General features: G+C 54.4%; 5 protein-coding genes across 5 annotated transcripts in view; 4 read left to right on the top strand and 1 right to left on the bottom strand.

The window, feature by feature from the left end:
- MONBRDRAFT_24761 (uncharacterized protein) overlaps positions 1-519 on the top strand; it is a gene marked incomplete at both ends in the record, with an annotated part of 2,754 nt that extends 2,235 nt beyond the window's left edge. The window contains 3 exons of the mRNA XM_001745092.1: positions 62-133; positions 210-299; positions 349-519. Coding sequence (XP_001745144.1) covers positions 62-133; positions 210-299; positions 349-519 — 333 coding nt within the window. The remainder of the gene's footprint in view (positions 1-61; positions 134-209; positions 300-348) is intronic.
- A 1,543-nt stretch (positions 520-2,062) lies between these two features.
- Positions 2,063-2,864, bottom strand: MONBRDRAFT_36768 (uncharacterized protein; the record flags this gene model as incomplete). The annotated part of the gene is made up of 2 exons (XM_001744916.1): positions 2,784-2,864; positions 2,063-2,665 (listed from the first exon to the last, which is right to left on the bottom strand). Coding segments are annotated over exons 1-2 (672 nt in total), but the record flags the coding sequence as incomplete, so codon positions are not given.
- Positions 2,865-4,098: 1,234 nt separating this feature from the next.
- Positions 4,099-6,984, top strand: MONBRDRAFT_36767 (uncharacterized protein; the record flags this gene model as incomplete). Its single annotated transcript, XM_001745091.1, has 4 exons — positions 4,099-4,857; positions 4,991-5,832; positions 5,940-6,501; positions 6,889-6,984. 4 exons carry the CDS (start codon positions 4,099-4,101, stop codon positions 6,982-6,984), a joined length of 2,259 nt encoding a protein of 752 aa, XP_001745143.1.
- A 186-nt stretch (positions 6,985-7,170) lies between these two features.
- On the top strand, positions 7,171-8,512 carry MONBRDRAFT_18771 (uncharacterized protein). The gene is made up of 7 exons (XM_001745090.1): positions 7,171-7,270; positions 7,358-7,421; positions 7,530-7,654; positions 7,784-7,810; positions 7,942-7,987; positions 8,083-8,176; positions 8,246-8,512. Exons 3-7 carry the CDS (start codon positions 7,534-7,536, stop codon positions 8,291-8,293), a joined length of 336 nt encoding a protein of 111 aa, XP_001745142.1. The 5' UTR covers positions 7,171-7,270; positions 7,358-7,421; positions 7,530-7,533; the 3' UTR covers positions 8,294-8,512.
- Positions 8,513-8,884: 372 nt separating this feature from the next.
- MONBRDRAFT_24758 (uncharacterized protein) lies at positions 8,885-12,195 on the top strand (the record flags this gene model as incomplete). The annotated part of the gene is made up of 7 exons (XM_001745089.1): positions 8,885-10,314; positions 10,432-10,981; positions 11,145-11,216; positions 11,298-11,386; positions 11,482-11,717; positions 11,818-11,881; positions 11,970-12,195. 7 exons carry the CDS (start codon positions 8,885-8,887, stop codon positions 12,193-12,195), a joined length of 2,667 nt encoding a protein of 888 aa, XP_001745141.1.
- Between the last annotated feature and the right edge of the window lie 1,639 nt (positions 12,196-13,834).

Genomic DNA, 13,834 nt, shown 5'->3' with positions numbered 1-13,834 from the left:
TGTCCAGCGCAGTCAGCGTCTCAGTCATGACTAAAAATGCCCTTGATTCATGTGTCCGTAGTACAATCCGTCACTTCCCAACGTGGATGGCTTGAGTAGCCTAACTTTTGTCGGGGCAAATGTTACGATTACGGTACGCACACGGAATCCGAAACGGGGCCCACACGACGTCAAGACGACGAGACTCACATCAAGGCCATGACTTTTAGAGCAACTATGCGCTGACCAACATTGATGGCTTTGGCGGTTTGACATCCATCGACCAACACCTCTACATCAACGCAAGAGCTTTGCGTGTGGTATCTCTGCACAGTTTTCCACTTATACCAACTCCTCTCCTCAATGTAGGGAAACACCGCACTGGCCGATGTCGACGGTTTTGGTGGGCTGACCTCGATTGGCAAGTCAATCCGGTTCTGCTACAATCTTGCATCGAATCTTCAAGAAGTTCAAGCTGTTTTGCAGCCGCTGGGCACTTGCCATGTCTTTAGCCTGACAAACTCGTGCCCCACCTGTTGATCTGCTGAGGAGCCGGCATGCATTTTGCGCTTCATTATGAATTGGGCTGCACAGTCCTGTGACTTGAATGTTTCAAAGTCCCATGCGTGCAGTCTCTCCCATGACTAAAATGACGATTTTAGGCATGGGCAGGTTCGCCGCCTTGTGTGTGTGTGCGTGCGGGTGCAAAGATAGATATCAGGCTTTTCTTCAGATTGTCGAACTTGGTCATGGTTCTTGCCAGAGAGCAGACAAAGCAATTAACTTGAGAGTATAATGACAGGAACAATCGAGGAGTCCCTGATCCAAAATTTACAAACAATAGTTACAAGAGGCATAAACACCCCCGAGACCCAGGCCAAGCTTGAACATGACTGTGTATGTACATGCCATTTGTTTCGTCTGACCGAGCTTTCAAAGCTTAGAAGAAGTACAGAACGAAAAAGAAGACGCTTGCAAGCAGGCAGATGGTGGGCCACGATGCAGCAGCGCGACCAGCACTGTTGGGCTGTTCAGTCGATGTGAAAGACGTGCTGGAAGCGGAGCTGGTTGAGCTACTCGCGGCCTCTGCTTCGTCGACACAGTAAAAAGAGATGGAGCCAAACGCAGCGAGCAGAAACTGAGTGAAGCTGGATGAACTCACTATGACGAGGCGGCGCACGCAAGAGCGTAGCAGTGAAAATGTTCGGTCAGGGTGAGAAGAAGAATGAGTAATGCCTTGGGGCCTGCGATGGACGTTCAATGCATGACGGGGGACGTACTGGTGAGGTTGGTGCCATGGGCCAAGCAGGATCCTTCAGGAAAAGACATGTTGTGAGCCACGGTACTGCAATCGTCTTTGTAAAACACGACATTGGCTGTCTTTTCGGCATCACAAGTTGCGACGATTCTAAGGTAGCCAAGGTCAGCCTGAAAAAAGTCCATGCACCCTTGATCTGCGGAGCAGCGGACTGTGGCGGTGGCTTGGGAATTGAGAGCATAGGCCATGGAGGGCGCATCTTCGCAATTGTCACGGATGGGAAGATATGCAATCAGATCTGTTGAGCAGTCGCCCGAGCTGTATGCGGCTGCGACAGCAGTGGTGGCCGCGGGTGTGTCGACGGAGCAAGTGATTTGGCTTGGATCATCGAGGCCCGTAAAGCAGCTGTCCTCGAGGGTGGAATACACGTAGGTCGTGGTGCAGTCGGGATCATCCCACTCCTTGACAACGGCCAAATCATTGGCGTCACAGGCAAAGGTGTAGTGGCCATTTCCCACGGAATAGCATTCGTCAGAGAGGAAGAAGATGCCAGCATTGTTGATGGTGCTGTTCTCGCTCTCACACAAACCCCCGACAAATAGGGTGTCTGGGTTTTCACCCGGGGGTGTTTCTTGGGGCGCAGCATCGACGCAAGTGAAGGAAAAGGATCCCAAGCTTGCCAAAAGGTATTGAGTAAAGGTCGAGACGGTTCCTTGGGACAATCAAAGACGTGGCAACAAGCGGTGAGAAAAACCGGCACAAAAGCATGGAAAAGTGGTTGAAGGGGAGACGCGGGAAAGAAGGGCGCAAGGCCCTTTGACGCACCGGTGTAATTGGTGCCCACATCAAAGCAGGCACCCGGCGATACTGTGGCGCGAAAGTAGCTTTCGTCGCAAGTATCCCTGAAAAACTCTACGAGAATCGTGTCGTCGGTGTAGCAGGTTGCGGTGATGCGAATAAAGCCCAGATTGGAAGCAAAAAATTCAACACAGCCGTCGTCATCGTCGCAAATGTTGGAAGAATTTCTGCCTGGTGAAAGGGCAAACGAAGGTGCCACGGCATTGGGACAGGTGTCGCGGATGGCCAGGTTGCTGATGGGCTCTGACATGCAGTTTTCGGATCGATAGGCACTCATGATCGCTGTGGTATGCGAGGGCTGCTGTGTATCCTCGGCGCAAAAAATGTGTGCGTCTTCCAGGCAGCCCGAAGTGAAGTTGGTGATGGTTGTAGGTGTGGTACAGTCCGACGTCGTCCAGGCCTGTGCTTGTGGCGTGCCGTCTGCCAAACAGGAGAAGGTGTAGTGCTTGTTCATAACGTTGTAGCAAGTGGTAGTCGAGTCAAACACGAGCAAGGCGTCGTCCAGGCCAGCATCGGCGTCATCGCAGAAGCCACCCATGTAAACCACTTGAGCCGACTCTGCCACATGAGCTGAAGCCAACCACCGCGGGCAAGGAGCCGAGGAGGGTGAGCAGGCAGCGCAAGAGTAAGAACGGCAGCAAAAGGTTTGTGTGGCCTTGCAAGAACAAAGACAGAAGCACAGACTAACTTGTGAGAAGCAGAGTGAGGAGCAGGCCGCACCAACGCTGGTGCTCGCTCACACCGACTAACTGAAGCATGACTTTTGTCCTGTGCAGGAACGTGAGGCATGAGTGTCGTGCGAGCTCCTTGTTCCGAGCTGCAGCCACGAACCATCGGCACCATTCCAGAGTGAAACACGGCCAGCACAGTCCAGCCACGACTCACCAAGCTCTCTCCCTCTAGCACTGCAAGGCAAAAAATAAATGCTCGACTTGAACAGAGACTCCTCCCTCTCTCTCTCTCTCTCTCTCTCTCTCTCTCTCTCTCTCTCTCTCTCTCTCTCTCACGTCGAAGGAGGCTTGTTGTATCATTCTAGGATCGTATCCAAGTGCCTTTGTCCTAATATAGGACACCTTTGTCCTGGGTGTCCTTGGGAAATATGGGTGAACTTGAAGCCTACACATGGTGAGTGTGGTAAAACTAAAGTAAAATAGCGAGTAAACGTGCATATGTGTGTGATGCACGTCACCTTTGGTTCGTCAGTACTAGCCGATTCACACGCGAGCCACACTCACCCAACGTAGCAAGGAGGAGCAAGGGAGGACGACGGCACACGGCGTACAGAAAAAAAGCCAAAAGGGGACGACAGGGAAAAAAAACCAGCGAAACGCGAGCGCGTTACCGTCATTCATTGGCAACGGCCAAAACAAAAAAAAAAAGAGAAGGCCAACAGCACCATGTATTCCCATCTGGTCACCCACGATAGTACTAGCATGGCCCAACATGGCTTAACTGCGGCGATCGGACGAGAGCCGGTGTATTCCATGTGGTATGACCGTTGGCAAAGATCAAGCTACATAAAACTCCATATAAAGCACATTTTACTTGACATAGAAAAAAAGCTTTAAACGATCCTTGACTAAAGTCGTCGTGGCACGTGGTATTTTCATCTGACAACTCCGAGGTTGTACTGTTGTACTGTGGGTGGCTGTTGTGCAACAAAACGGCAGCGCTGGCCCCGTGGCGCCTCGTGGCGCTGGTCCACCACTGCAGGTATGCGTTCGGGGAGTGAAAGAAGGCTGTTCGCCTGGTTATGATTGTTTGAAAGAGGGTATAGGGTCGATGCTCATGGTGTTGTGCCCTGCCTCGTCCAACTCAGCTCCGCGCCCGTTTCACCCGCGCCTTTGGCGTGCCCTGGATGAACCGCGAACAAGCAAGCACCCGGCCCTCGTGGCCTTGACATCAAACCGTCAAAGGCGCTTTCACAGTGCTTTCACAGTTGAAGGCACAATGCATCAGAGCAGTTGAACGACGACCGGTCTTCTTGCCCAGTTTCACTCCACATGAGGATGCCTGCTGCGCAACGGCAATGGCCCTCAGCGGCGCATCGTGGCACCAGCAAGGGCAGGCTTCTATTTGGCATTCTCAACCTGCTGGTGTACCTTGCCGCAACCCTGCCGGTACGGGCGGCCTCTTCCTGCAACCTCAACGCAATCGCGGGCTTTGAGGACGTCGTCTGCCCGCCGAACGCCGGCTCCGGCGCGCTGGTCCCGTCGGGTGTCAACTGTACGGCGCGTTGTGGCGCCCCATTCCCGAATGAAGAAGCATATCGGGGTACCGCTGCCTGCGTCAATGGCACTTGGGAGCGAGACTGGTCCTGTGACCCATGTACGCTCTGCGCGAAGCTGTGCGCGACGTACGGTACCAACCGCTGGTACAATCACGAAGTCGATCGCTACGCCGAGTGCACCCCACCCCTATCGGTGCCCCCAGCCCTGCCTTACGGCCTGCCAGATACCATCAACTCCATCTCCATCTACACTTCCGGCCCCTTTACCATCGACCCCTTTGTCATCCGCAATGCCACCAACATCAGAGAGATCCGCATCAAGGGCCTGTCCGACGAACCGTCCTCTAGTCGAATCCAGCTCACCATCAATTCAGCTGCCTTGCCCCGCTTGCTCGAATCATTCCGTATGGAGCGGGTGGATCTCAAAAGCCCCGTGTATTTTGATGCACCCTCTCTGCTCAGCTTGAAGCTTGATTCGTGCACGGTCCCCACCGTCCTGAATCTGACGCATATCATGCACCTATACCCAAATGTATGTTCTGCTGCGCACGCTCGTGGGCATCCGCTTGCCGCATGCTCGTCGCCATCTTTGCCAGTCTTTTCCCCCGGCCCCGTTTCCTCATGCTCGACCCACTTTCCCCTGCCCCTTCTTGTGCCAAAATCAGCTTATGACCTTTCTGCACGCGGAAATTACCAACCCGCTCACCAAACTCATCACTGATGCAGAGAACATGGGCAATCCCCATCTTGTGGCCCTCGGCCTGGCTGTACACGACGTTGCCAGCTTGTACAATCTCCCTTGGTCCAGCTGGCCCAATCTAGTGGAACTTGAATATCGTTTACAGACCGGACCCCCTTTGCTCAGCCGCAGGCTGCTACCCAACAACAATGCCCTCGTCGATTTTAGGCTGACTGACCTCGACCGGGCTTTTAGCTACATTGCTCTGGATACTCTCATCGATAATGTGGACTTTGACAACATTGAACCCACTGTCGAGAACACCGAGTCTCCGAAAAATACGCTCGTTGTGTTTCAGAGCCAACATGATGCGAATGCTGGTTACGGCTCGGCCATCGCGTGCTACCTCGTCGAGGTCAACTTGGACAGCATTCTTTACAGCTCCACCAAACGCATTGTGTGTTTGTGTGAACCACCAGCGAATGGTGTGGATGGCTACTACGGCACCCCACACTGTCCATACCAAGCCCCCATCGCCTGCAAGGAACACAAAAACGTGTCCTTCTTTCCTTCACAACTTTGCAACGGCGTGCCAGATTGTCCATCCGGGTCCGACGAAGCATATTGTGCAGGCATCCTTGTAACTCGCAACTTTACAAATTTTGAATGCTATGGACGAATGAACGTCACGATTACCGCCGGGCTGGCCCAACTTGTGCCCCTGCCCCCCTGCAATACCGTCTTTGCCGCAATGCGTGATTATGATGCCCTCGATGGCCTAGTTGGTCCCAATTTCTGGTGGTTCGTTTTGCCAGGGTCACCCACGCAGTGAGAGGAGAAAGGATATTTCACCATTGACAGGCAGAATGGCTTCTCACCCATGCCTCGTGTCGTCCTGTTCGGGGGCTTTTCGTGCCCCTCCGTGCGCCTTGTAGGATGCAAGACCTTGAAGGCAGTTTATATGCGGCTCTGCACTTTTCTTATGCGGGCCTTGAGAATACCGAGGTTGTGCTACCCCTGGCCGTGCGCGAGGGTGCCATTTTTGGTCGCGAGGGTTCAGTCGACACTCGGTTACCATCTATCGTTGATTTGGGCAACCAGTCCTTCACACGGCGTTTCAATGCCCGCTACCCAGCTGGTCCACCAGAAACAGGCGCAGCAACGGTACACACAACCTTGAGTTCTTCCACCGTGCCGTCGTCTTCAGCGCCACGCCCATCGGCTTCTGGTGCTTCTAGCACTACGGTGCTAGCAGCCAGCATTGGCGCGGCCTTGGCTTTATCGCTCCTTGCTGCTCTGCTTGTCACAAGACACCGACGGCGGCGACAGCATGACCCTCAAATAGATCTGGTCCTGGGACGGCTCATTGAAGATGCACGCGTCGATTTTGAGACAACATACCCGCGGCTCAAGTCTGAGCCGCTTCAGCTGATCGACGCCCGTCAGCTGACGGTGCGCCGCATCCTTGGCAGTGGCCATTTTAGCGTTGTGTCTGAGGTTGGTGCTGCTGTGAGAACGCCCGTGTGTAGAATCTTGCGTCCACCCCTCACTTGATTTCTCTTGGTAAACGTCACGTCACAGATCAGTCTGCGGTCTGGGCAAGGTGTTCAAACTGCTGCTCTCAAGCAATGCAACCATTCAGCTGCCACGGTAGGACGTGATGGGTTGCTGTGGACGTGTGGCACAAGTACGCTCTCATGTGGGACAAACGGTGATGACGGTGTTGTAGCTGGTCGGCTGGATGCGTGAAATTATGTTGTTGCATAGCTTGCGTGACTGCCCCCACATCATTGAGCTTCATGGTGCCTGCTTCACGAGGTGAAGTGTTCGCGCTCCCGGCTGCTCTTGTTGCGTCGCTCACATCTGCAACCTCCTCGTGTCCAGGGAGAACAAGCATGGCGAATTGGCGTTGGGAGCCGTTCTCGAGTACGCTCAGTTTGGGAGCCTGCTGGACTTTGTGCGGAACCAAGCACTGGATGAAGCACAGAGTCGACAAGCTCTGACCCAGGTATGCTGACCGTTTGTTCAACACTTTCCTTTGCGCAGATGTTGCCCCTGCGCTTTTTCCATGTTATTTCTCTCGGCCCATTGCTCGACCGACCACTCACGCGTGATGCGTGAACGCGCCTTCTTGTTGAGCGGACACAGGTAGCTCAGGGCCTTGCGTACCTTAGCACCTTGAGCGTCGTTCACCGCGATGTGGCTGCGCGGAATGTTTTGGTGACGGCCTTGTCACCGTTCACGTGCAAACTGGCGGACTTTGGCCGTGCGTCTCGTCCAACAAACTTTTTGATTCCGCCATGTCCTTAGCAAGACAAGCGCGACTCACCAATCCTCTTCTCTTGCATTTTAGTGTCGCGCGTGCTACCAGCATCAGACTATTACAAGAGCGGCGGCGAGGAAGCCCTTCCGCTTCGGTGTGTGCCTTGATGGCCCTCGTGGCGCCAAAGTGTCTTGCTCTCTACCGATGGGTCTCGTCTGCCGTTCGTGCCCTGCCCTTAACGCTCTTTCTCAACCGGCTGTAGATGGATGGCACCAGAGTGCGTTGTGGAGCGACGCTTCTCGGAAAAGTCTGATGTTTGGTCCTTTGGCGTCTTTGTCTGGGAGCTGGCCACTCGTGGACAGGTGCCTTGGGGCGACGTTGACTTGGGTACGTGTTTTCTGGCTCTCACCCTCGCTTTTCTGGACCGCCCTTCTCTTTGCTTGGTCGTGTTATGAGAGTTGTGGCTTGACATCTGAATGTGTGTGCGTGTGTGCGTCACTGTCAAAAATGCCGCAGGGCCGCTGACGCGTATGCTTAAAAGCGGTGGGTTCGGCCATCGCCGCCATCGTCCTTTTCCCCTGCCGACATGGTTGTTGGGTCGGGGCTCCTTCTGTGTTGGTTTTTGGAGGCACCTTGTTTCGCAATGCTTTCATGATTTGTGATTTCTCTGACAGGTCGACGGTTGGAGCTACCATCACACTGCCCAGCCCTGTTCGCACGGTTAGACCTGAGCACTTTTCATTTATGCTGTGCGCAAGAGCGAGAATAAAGTTTGCGCATGTGTCTCACTTCACCATCCGCAATGCTCGACGCAGAATCGCTGCTCGTTGCCAAGTATTATCCCCATCTGAGCGTCCAACATTCGCTGAGCTCGCGTCTTTGTGCAGCGAACCCCAAACGACCACTTGGGTACGTTTTGGCTCGCCGAGGACACTGAGCGCAGCCCGGCCCACTTTTGACAAGACTACGGTTTCGCAGGCCTTTTCTCGCGAAGCGAATCCCATTCAAGATGAAACCGCCTTGTGATCCGGCAGCACCCAACCTGCGGTGCTCCTTCATGGACAAGCCATGAAGAGCCCTTCTTATGCCATTATGTTATCGAATCAAACGGGCAAAAGCTCTCTTTCGAGTCTTTTAAAAAAAAATAAACAATGACCCCTCAATACAGCCCGATACCCCCGATATCCCCCGTTCTTCCAATACCCGATCCATACCCCCTGACCTAATAATTGACCTCGGGAATGCAGCACGCCATGACGACTCGTTCATCTCTCCGCCAACTCCACACCCACTCGAGCGCTCAGCCCCTTATGTCCAGATAACAAAATTGGAATAATTCGTCCTCATGTAATGTAGTGCAAATATCCATTAAATGTAGTTTTATTAACATGGTTAATGTTAGTTATCGTCGCACGTTTTTAAATTATTGCACCAGGTGAAAGGGTTTGATAATTGGACTGCACTCCTCGTTCGTGGCCCGCGGCTGAATGGCCGGTTCGCTTGGGGGTGACCGTCCTGGCTCCACCAGCTCGAATTGTACGTTGGATGGATGTGTGCACGATCGCAGTTGCGTTCCGCGCGCATTGGATGGTGTATTCCTTTTGACACGGGTGAAGGATGGGGGCAAGGGTGCGCAGCCTGCCGTGCTTGACGCTCCTGCTGCTCCAGCCGCTTGTGCTCCACCTGCTTCTGGTGGGCTGGCAGCTTCCTCGCGTCGCGGGAAACTGCCCGGCGCGGCCCCCGCGCTTTGACAATCAAGAATGCGGTACCACGGCGGTGGCTTGCGTCGTTCAATGTGATGTCAGCGATGCCCTGCTCAATCTCACCTGCTCCACGAGCGGAACGAGCGTCGACGGCGCGTGGTCAGGGACGTGTGCATCGCTCATTCCCTCCTGCGAAGCAGGAGCTACGGTGGGCGATCGCTCCTGGTCCTACGCCTGCTCAAGCTTGCCAGCCATCCCCATGGGCTTGCCTGCTGACAGCACGGCGCTACGACTCGCTTTTGACGCTCCGGCATCCGGCCCCCTCCACCTTTCCCGGCTCGCGGCCCTGGACCAACTGCAAGTGTTACACCTGCACAACTACGAGCTGGCCTCTAGCGCCTCTTTGCCGGCCATGCCGGGCCTTTGGGAAATGCATCAAGCCAGCGCCACTGCAGCTCGTCTCCTCTACCCCCAGGCACCTCTGCTCAAGACCTATCGTGTTCGCGCAGTCTCTGTCGAGGCGGGCTTGGAGCTGAGCCGAATCGCTCAAGCCTATGCCAATCTAACCTTTTTGCGTTTTACGGAGATGACAGGGCAAAATCTCGTGTGGAGCGCACCGGCACCAGTCCTGTCCAATCTACGGGATATGTATCTTCTGCTCAATGATTGCCAACAGCTTGACGGGCTCAACGTGTCCTTTCCCGCACTTCGACACCTCGAACTGACCTGTCGCTACGGCACAACCGAACTTAAGAAGAGCCTTTTACCCCAGTCCAGCCAGCTCAGATACCTTCAATTACACATACAACAGGGCGCGACGACAGGCGCCGGGGAGCTGGCCCTCACCAGTATCACCTACGACGCTTGGTGGAGGATCATGAACTTTGAGAAGCTGCAGCCCAATGAAACTGCTCTGGCGGTTGTGACACCAGACATTCAGTGTTACGGCAGAGAGCATGGGGATGGATTGGTGATGATCAACTGCAGTTGCTACAACCCGCCGTACCAGGACGCCCCCTTTTGCCCTAAACCGGCTCAGAATGTTGTGTGCCCTTCCTCCGGCAGTGCTCTGGAGATTGTTCAGATCTGCGACGGTGTCGCTGATTGCCCAAATGGCGAAGATGAAGCCTCGTGCCATGGTCTGTTGAAGCTACGCAGCATGAGTCGTGAGCTTCCTTATTTCCAAGAACTCGACTGCATCGACCAGGTCGAGCTTTGGGTTGAGCGTGGGGTCATCCGCTCGTCAAAGCCATCTGAGTCCGGCAACTACTCGTGCTCTTCCTTGCGTGGCGTCATGCGCAACTGGGATGCAGCCGAGCTCCATTATTCCCTCAGCAGTATACGGTAGGCTCCCCCCGCCCCTTTCCTCTCTCTTGCGGCATAAAAACATCTGCCCACTCGGTGTTACTGGGCGCTCGCTCATACGTGCTTGTTGTATCTTGATCTGTCGCATCGCTATAGTGCACTGGTGACAGAACGTCCGAAACCTTGGCTCGTACTAGCGGTGACCCTGCGCTTTTCCAATATTCTCAGCGAGGAAGTCTTGTTCCGTCTCGGTTACCAACTCATGGAAGGAAGCTTGTTCGGCCTCATTGGCAGCAATGAGACGTTTAGCGAGGATTTCACCCTACCGTCGCTCTCTGAATTTGAAGCTCAGTACCATGCACATGTTAACATTGCTGCTTCGACCACAAGGTTGCCTGCTTTGACGCCCAAGGCATTGGAATCATCAACCGGCGTGTCATCTGTGGTGGTGGTGGTGGCGGTGGTGGCATCGATTACATTTGTGGCGGCAGTTGCCGTGGTTGCATACATGGGCCTACGACGCAGCCATTCTCGCAAGGAGCAAGCGGCGATGGAGAGCGAAATCCTCACGCTGATGCGCGAAGCTCGTGCAGACTTTGATTCGGCCTATCCGCATCTGCATCTCACACCGCTCGAGCTTCTTGACCCTGACGCCATCAAAGTTGAGCATGCCGTTGGCCACGGCAATTTTAGCGACGTGTACCAGGTAGGCTGGCCACCGATTGTTTGAAAATATATGTCCTTGAATGGGAAGCCGCTAAATAAATACGACCAATGGGCGTGCCAGCGCATTGGTGCCCGGGTATTTTTCTTCGCCTGTTCCAGCCAGAGTGTGACTTGCATGTTCTGTGCTTGCTCTTGATGCCTAGGCGAGTCTGCTCCGCGGTGAACAGGCGCCATGGTGTGTGGCCATCAAGAAATGTCATGCGGATAAGACAACGGTGAGTCTCATATTGCAATGTGGACGATCAGGGTTCTACAATGGTTTCTGAAGGTCTCATCTCTGTGCACGGGGACATTAGCTTCTAGCGTGGTTGCGCGAAATCATGCTTTTGCACAGCTTTCGAGATCAGCCCAATATCATCGGCCTTCACGGCGTCCTCCTCAGCGTGTAGGTCATGCTTTCTGCCCGTGCCTCCCTGGTATCAAGCGCCCATGGTCGTAGCTGCCAGACTGCTCTGACTCGCTGGATACGGCTTTTTGTAGTGCGAAGCTCTCAAATCTATCTGCCGTGCTGGAGTGGGCGCCACACGGCAACCTCCGCGACTTTGTGCGAAGACACCCGCTCAGTGAGGCTCAATTGCATCAAGCTTTGCATCAGACAGTCAGTGCTCTGGCGTACTTGGCCAAGCTGGATATCGTGCATCGCGATGTCGCAGCGCGAAACGTGCTTGTGATGGCGGCCAGCCCGACCTTTGTCTGTAAACTGGGAGACTTTGGCTGTAGGTTCACCACCGCTCCTTTGAGGCTGAAGGCCTCATTCACCTTGTCTTGCGGCTGTTGAATGGCTCAAACACAACTGCTTCTTCTGTTGCACGTTAGTGTCCCGAATCATGCCAAGTTCAGAGTACTATAAGAGCACAGCAGACAGCGAAATGCCATTCCGGTAAGCTTTGACCCATCCACGTTCAACCCGTCAGCAAGCCCTGCCATGCCCTTATCTGCCCCGCTGTCTTTGAACTGTGCGCGCACAGGTGGATGGCCCTCGAATGTTTGGTGGCACGGCGATATTCCGAGCACTCGGATGTTTGGGCGTTTGGTGTTTTAGTGTGGGAGCTGGTCACGGCTGGCGCAACGCCTTGGCAAGGCATGGAGCTTCCTGCCATTATTCAACAGCTCAAAGCCGGGGCCGCCTTGCCCCTTCCCCCTGGAGCCCCGTCAATTGCGCAGCGGTTCGCTCTTCCCCTACGTTTTCGTTAATTTTGAAGTTGTTGAGATCTGGCACCTCACAATGTTCTTTTGGTGTACCATAGCATGACTGCAGCTTGCTTCCGAGCCGCCCCAGAAACCCGGCCTTCTTTTGCTCAGCTGCTTGACTTGCTTCCATCACAACGAAGCACCGCCTGGGTCTGTGCCGCATCGCAAGGCCGCTCACGCACGGTCCCTCTAGTTCTTGTTCACCTGCTTTGTCCGATGACACTCACACCCCATCTTTCGTCCTGTCCCGATTTTGATTCCTCCCATGGATAGACGGTAGAAAATGTGTCTGCTTGGCACGACGAGACGGCCCTTTAGAGCGAATAACATCCCCAGGACAGCGGAGTGGATGGCCTTCACACCCAAGCCATTCTTCTCGACGGCTTGATGAGCCTAGACGCAAACAATCAGGTCTTGAATTTCATTTTCCAATTTCCAGACAATCGATGCGCATCAAAAACAAATCGGTCGGCTTTATGCCCAACTCAGGGTTTGCGCACAGCACATTGCCATCGAGTCGTGAACGAGTCACCCTCTCGTTGGCTGGGTCACTGAGTCAGGAAGGACACCATGGATATGTGAGATCTATGTTGAGGCGATACCCTGGACCTTGTCCTCGGCCAGGGACTGAAGAGAAAAGTTTTGCCGGTCCTGAAACCACGGGCGCGTGGCCACGGCATAGAGAAGAGGGCGATCATTGGCAGCACGGTTGGCTGTGCCGCGATGAACCGTGCGATAGTCAAAGACGGTAACGTCGCCGGCATTGTGTGCAAAAGCAACTGGCGCCACCTCAAGGCCTTGATCCCCGGTCAGCGCCGCATATACGTCGAGCCGCTGTGACATGGGAATAAACTCGGGTCGGCCCAGGGCTTCAGAGACGCCATCTAGAGCAAAAAAAATGGTCAACGCATGCGGGGGCAACTGGACATGTTGAAAGAGGTGCTCGCCATCCTGATGCCAGCCTTGGTCATCAGAACCTGCCAATGTGCCATGCCACCAAGCGCCGAGCGTGAAACCTCTTTGAAGAATTTGCATGTCGTGTCAAGATGCAAGTCGGGTGCCACAAACAACCTCACTCTGCCAGTCGAACGCTACGCACCAACAAGCGAGAGGACTAGGCCAGCGTAGTGCAGCTCAAAGTCGCGGCCAAGGGCACCCTGCAAGAGCGACTGGAGTGCAGGCGTGTCCGTCAGTAACCGCTGGACCAGCGTCTTGAGATTGGCGTGGCGAATATCCACCCGCCCGCGGCAGCGCGATGCTGCTTCCGCAAATGCAAAGGGCTCGGTTTGCTGGCGATATTCCACCCCTCGCGCATCCAACTGCGTCAGCGTCTGACGGGCAATCTGGTCGATGGCATCTCGCGTTTCCTGAACAGCAGCTCCCTGACAATCCAAAACCCCTTCCAGTTGTACCACCCCTTGCTTAAAAAGCGTCTCCACGGCTTGCCCCAGGGCCGCGTCCTCTGGCGTCTGACCGGCCATTTTCACCGTCATTGCCGCTGCCGCTGCCGCTGCCGCTATCTGGACGGACTCGGCCTCGTGCTCTTCCATGGTTGCGGCCTCCGCCATCACAACTTTTGAAGAGAAAAATGAAAAAAAAAAAAAAAGAGAAAATTTCAACTTCACCAAAAAAAAAAAAAAAA

This window comes from Monosiga brevicollis, genomic scaffold (assembly GCF_000002865.3).
Source record: "Monosiga brevicollis MX1 MONBRscaffold_7 genomic scaffold, whole genome shotgun sequence".
In the NCBI taxonomy this organism is placed as follows: Eukaryota; class Choanoflagellata; order Craspedida; family Salpingoecidae; genus Monosiga; species Monosiga brevicollis.
Note: the sequence above shows the minus strand (reverse complement) of the source record. Positions and strands in the feature narration are given on the sequence as shown.